This window comes from Hippocampus guttulatus, chromosome 7, assembly GCF_054856545.1.
Source record: "Hippocampus guttulatus isolate MCC_2025c chromosome 7, RoL_Hgut_1.0, whole genome shotgun sequence".
Taxonomy (NCBI): domain Eukaryota; kingdom Metazoa; phylum Chordata; class Actinopteri; order Syngnathiformes; family Syngnathidae; genus Hippocampus; species Hippocampus guttulatus.
Window position 1 is genome coordinate 6868674 of NC_141267.1, and position 5063 is coordinate 6873736.

Consider the following 5063-nt stretch of genomic DNA (forward strand, 5'->3'; position numbering starts at 1 on the left):
ACTTGCTGCATCCACTTGGGGGCGCGATTCACTCTGCTGCCAAAATCAATCAATTCAGTATCGTACTTCAAATACCGAACCAGGTGACCCCTTGACGGTTATCACTCCACAATTGTGTTATTTTTTTTTTAACTTTTCCACGACATGGACGTGTCAAACATATCCAATAAAGATGTTTTCTCCTGCGAAAGTTCGATCATAGTTGTCCACAAACTTTAACAAAATTAAATCGCGAGAGCCTGCATTTAATGGTAGTCATACAAAAAAAATGTCAAGAAAATAGCTTACGTTATTTAGTAAAACAAGAAAAACGTGTATCCTAGTTATTCTTGTCAACAATTCATTGGGGAGGGATGGGGGGGGGGGGGGGGTCCTCAGTATCCGTTAGATGACTCAACGTCAAACCAGATCAATAGAGCGTGTAAGGGAAAAGTATGACTTCGACGTCTGTGTTTGTGTTTGAGAGCTGCGTGAGACCTCAAATGACGTCACCCGCAAGATATAAAGGTGCTCCCGTGGGCAGGATGGGACGTTCAAACGTTCAACTCTCAGATAGGAAGAGCAGCGTGGAGCTGGGGAGCAGTGCAGCAGAGAAGCGAAAAAAAAAGTTCACGCATAGTCTTTGGAGTATGAACAAGTCCACTTTAACGCTTCTCCTCTTGTTTCTTGGTTGTCTTGTTTGTGAGGGAGGTAAGTCACACGTCTAAACGGTTGAAAGCGTGCCCAATGCATTTAGTGTGTTGCTGTGGATTTTATGAATGACTTTTCCTCGTGTTGTTTGTCAGGTAACCTTTGCTGCTCAGAGCCATGCCAGAACAGAGGAGTTTGCACAGGCCTCGGATCTGACGCTTATGAATGTGACTGCACACGTACTGGCTATTACGGCCCAAACTGCACAACACGTGAGTACATAATCTACTTGGAGTTATCAAAGAACAGTATTTTATTTTCCGAGTGAGTAACGTTTCAATTGAATTTCTCCAGCTGAATTTCTCACCCGGATAAAAGTGCTCTTGAAGCCCACACCCAACACAGTCCACTATCTTCTCACCCACTTCAAGGGCTTCTGGAACATCATTAACAACATCTCGTTTCTCAGAAATGCCATCATGAAATATGTGCTGACATGTAAGTCTATTGAGAAGAGCACAAGGTCAGAAGACATAATAGAATAACACTAATAGCCTTTTTTTTTCTAGCTCGTTCCCACATGATTGACAGCCCCCCAACCTACAATGCGGATTATCATTACAAAAACTGGGAAGCATATTCCAACCTTTCCTACTACACGAGAGCCCTCCCTCCAGTGCAACAGGATTGCCCAACACCTATGGGAGTAGTAGGTGAGTGTTCTTTCTCTGCCTCCAAACCTGTTTTCTTAGATTCCTGAATAGTCAGTAAGGGGTGGCTGAGTCCCATTGCATCAGAGGAAGTAATCTTGTAAAATGGGAATTCGTCTGGCTTGGCAGGCTTTTGGTGGGGGTGGATACACACACACCAAAAAATGGCCAAGTGAGGTTCTTTCGACAAGCTTAAGTTGTAGGTCGGCCTCAAGTGTGGTGGTCTCATTTAATTCAATAGCCATTTGAAGCACACTGCTAAAAACACTTCAACACCATCAAGTGATGAGTATAATCTAGTGTTGACTGACTTGGTCTCAATTGTTCATTCAGGTAAAAAGGAGCTTCCTGATGTGAAGCTGCTTGCAGAGAAGCTATTGACGAGGAAGAAATTCATCCCTGACCCACAGGGCACCAGCCTTATGTTTGCATTTTTTGCACAGCACTTTACACACCAGTTCTTTAAAACGGACATGAAGAGAGGTCCTGCCTTCACAATGGCAAAAGGGCATGGGGTAAGAAGAGTTTTCAGTTGTCTCAGGGCTGAATTTATTTACATTTCACTATATATTCATATCGTGATTGTATTTTAATATCGACTTTATTTTCAGGTGGACCTAAGTCACATTTATGGAGACAGCCTGGAGAAGCAACACAAACTGAGGCTCTTCAAAGACGGCAAACTTAGATATCAGGTACATGTGGAGAGAGAGCGCGGCACTCTATCATTTCTTTCAGATCACACAAATGTCTCACATTGACCTACATGTAATTGCAGATGCTGGATGGGGAGATGTACCCTCCGACAGTAAAAGATGTAGGCGTTGATATGCACTACCCCCCTCACGTCCCTCACTCTCATCGCTTTGCTGTGGGCCATGAGGCTTTTGGCCTGGTCCCTGGTCTCATGATGTATGCCACCATTTGGCTCCGGGAACACAATCGAGTGTGCAATGTCTTGAAGCAAGTCCATCCTTATTGGGATGACGAAAGACTCTTTCAGACTTCGCGACTCATTCTGATTGGTGAGTTGACGAGATAAACTGTTGTAATGTCGTTTCAATGGTACACCAGTCAGGGGGATGATAGAGACAACGCATTCAATTGTTGGTTTTACTCACCTCTAGGAAGTTTTGAAAAGTGGAAGCTATACATTCGATTGCACACTGGAGCTTTTAACCTTCCTGTGATGAAACCGGAATTACTTCACAAAGGGGAAATGTTCACTGTTAAGAGTTCCATTGTTGCCTCAATTTGCTAGTTTACTTCAAATACTGAGTCGATTACTGTATTTGCCCAACAGGGGAAACCATCAAGATTGTGATTGAGGACTACGTCCAGCACCTGAGTGGCTATAACTTCAAGCTCAAATTTGATCCCGAGCTGCTCTTCAGCCAGCGTTTCCAGTACCAGAACCGCATTGCATCTGAGTTCAACACCTTATACCACTGGCACCCACTGATGCCCGACTCCTTCCACATCGAGGAGAAAAACTACAACTATAAAGAGTTTGTCTTCAACACCTCTGTAGTGACTGAGCACGGTATTGCCAGCCTGGTGGAGTCCTTCAGCAAACAGATAGCTGGGCGGGTACGATTATGCACCTTTTTTTTTCGCAACAATTACATCAAGATTGACAGTGATGATATTTTATGCATAAGTGCTTTTCTTTTACTATTTTTTTAGGTTGCTGGTGGTCGGAATGTCCCAGGACCGATTATGTATGTGGCTATTAAGTCCATAGAGGCCAGCAGACAAATGCGTTACCAGCCTTTGAACGCCTACAGGAAAAGATTCTCGATGGCTCCGTACAAGTCTTTTGAAGATTTGACAGGTGAGGTTATCCTTTGCATGAGTACTTTTGGTACAGTTTGTAGTAGCCATGAGTCCAACTGCCCAAGCAACAGGAAGTTTAAAAAACGTTCTTGCTGCATAGTTCGAAGAAAATACTACAGGCTTGCCTCATCTTGGAAAGCTTAAAAATGTACAGTATTTTCATCAGTTTCTAGCCTAGATGTTCATCTGTTCATTTGAGAGTGTGGAAAGAGATTTTCATCCAAGTGAACAAAATGTAAAGAAAAAGTCCCGTGTTCTTGCTTCAGAGTGAAAAGTTTAGAACAGAAGGAAAACTAAAATGGTATAGGAGTAAATCAAGCATATGTGGACAATGGCAAGGCACACGTCGACAAATAGCCATTCACTCTCAGATTCACACCATTGGCCAGTTTCGTTTCCCCATTTAACCTAACAGGCATGTTTTAGGAATGTGGCAGGAAGGTAACCTGAGAAAACTATGAAGCAGACCATGCTATGCTATCAAGATGTAGCCCCCTCCCCCGTTTCTGTAAATATATCCAGTTTAAAAATACGGCAGATAATCTTATGTAAACCAGACTGATGAAAATTGAAAGCACATATTTGCTCCTTCCTCCGGCTTCAGGTGAAAAAGAAATGGCAGCAGTGCTTGAAGAGATGTATGGAGATGTCGATGCCGTAGAGCTCTACCCAGGCCTACTTGTGGAAAAACCCAGACCCAATGCCATCTTTGGGGAGACCATGGTGGAGATGGGAGCCCCTTTCTCACTCAAAGGCTTGATGGGAAACCCCATCTGCTCTCCAGAATACTGGAAGCCCAGCACCTTTGGAGGCAGTGTAGGATTTGACATTGTCAATACAGCATCTCTGCAGAAGCTTGTGTGCAATAATGTGCAGGGGCCTTGTCCAGTGGCATCATTTCACGTGCCTGACATCGATGATGCAGGCTCCATCGTCATCAACTCCAGCACATCCCCCTCACGCAGTGGTGACATGAACCCGACAGTCATTTTGAAAAAAAGGACTAGTGAGCTCTAAAGGGTTTTTGTATGACATGGAACTATTTATTTATTTATTTTTTTAACATTATTTATACTATTTATAATAGAAGACATTTTATGTAAGCAGACTTTTTAATGGCATTTTCTATGTTGTTGTACGTCTACGTTTATTTATTAAAGGAGCGTGTATAAATTATTGTAAAATGAAAGACCTCAAGGACTGCAACCTGATACTTGAAAGCTAGTTTACAATTCCATCGTAGTGTACGTTTTTTTGTTTGTTTGTTAGTTTTTTTTGCTGTGTTTTAAGACGGAGAGCTGCTTGTCTTCCACTTGTGATCATGTATTGTTTTTCTGTTTTACTGTCACATAATACATGTTACTTTATAAGATCTGGACCACTACGATAGACAGTAAACTAGTGGCACTTTAATGGTAACATTCACAGTGACTCACATGATTGTGATAAGTGTAAAGTATTTTCTGGTCATTAAATTATATTTCTGATACACCCATGTTTGTTATTTTGATTTTCATTTGATATTGATAATAATTAGATTGGTATATTCCCTTCCTGATGATGTCATAGATCTCTTTTGAGGAGTATTGTTCCACTCCTCTTGCGCGTGTTGCTTCAGTTCACAATGCACATCACTCTTTTGAAAGGCACCGCAACGCCATTTGAACTGGGTTGAGGTGTGTTCTTTGATTCATTTCTCTCAAACATTGTGGATTTGTTCAAGTGCTTGGGATCATTGTGCTATTCATGAGGCAGTTTCAGGAAAACTGCAGTGTAGAGGTTAGTCAGCAAGGTGCCATGGTCCCGTGGCTGTAAAACCAACCAAAATATTTTGCCACTGTGCTCGATTATTGCTTTGGGGTGATAGGACTGATGTTTGTTTTTTGA

The 5063-nt window shown here is 42.3% G+C and overlaps 1 protein-coding gene across 1 annotated transcript; it reads left to right on the forward strand.

Annotated features, from left to right (window-relative positions):
- The first annotated feature begins 515 nt into the window (after nucleotides 1-515).
- ptgs2b (prostaglandin-endoperoxide synthase 2b) lies at nucleotides 516-4667 on the forward strand. The gene is made up of 10 exons (XM_086115366.1): nucleotides 516-690; nucleotides 786-902; nucleotides 985-1128; nucleotides 1200-1343; nucleotides 1674-1855; nucleotides 1952-2035; nucleotides 2119-2365; nucleotides 2644-2930; nucleotides 3027-3174; nucleotides 3781-4667. The coding sequence occupies exons 1-10, from the start codon at nucleotides 525-527 to the stop codon at nucleotides 4191-4193; spliced, it is 1932 nt and encodes a 643-aa protein (XP_085971492.1). The 5' UTR covers nucleotides 516-524; the 3' UTR covers nucleotides 4194-4667.
- The last annotated feature ends 396 nt before the right edge of the window (nucleotides 4668-5063 follow it).

Bases quoted from the DNA above. Each gene is read 5' to 3' on its own strand.
- ptgs2b (XM_086115366.1), top strand. From the start codon at position 525: ATGGGACGTTCAAACGTTCAACTCTCAGATAGGAAGAGCAGCGTGGAG. The intron at 903-984 runs GTGAGTACATAA...GAATTTCTCCAG, and splicing joins CGGCCCAAACTGCACAACAC to CTGAATTTCTCACCCGGATA. The intron at 2,931-3,026 runs GTACGATTATGC...CTATTTTTTTAG, and splicing joins GCAAACAGATAGCTGGGCGG to GTTGCTGGTGGTCGGAATGT.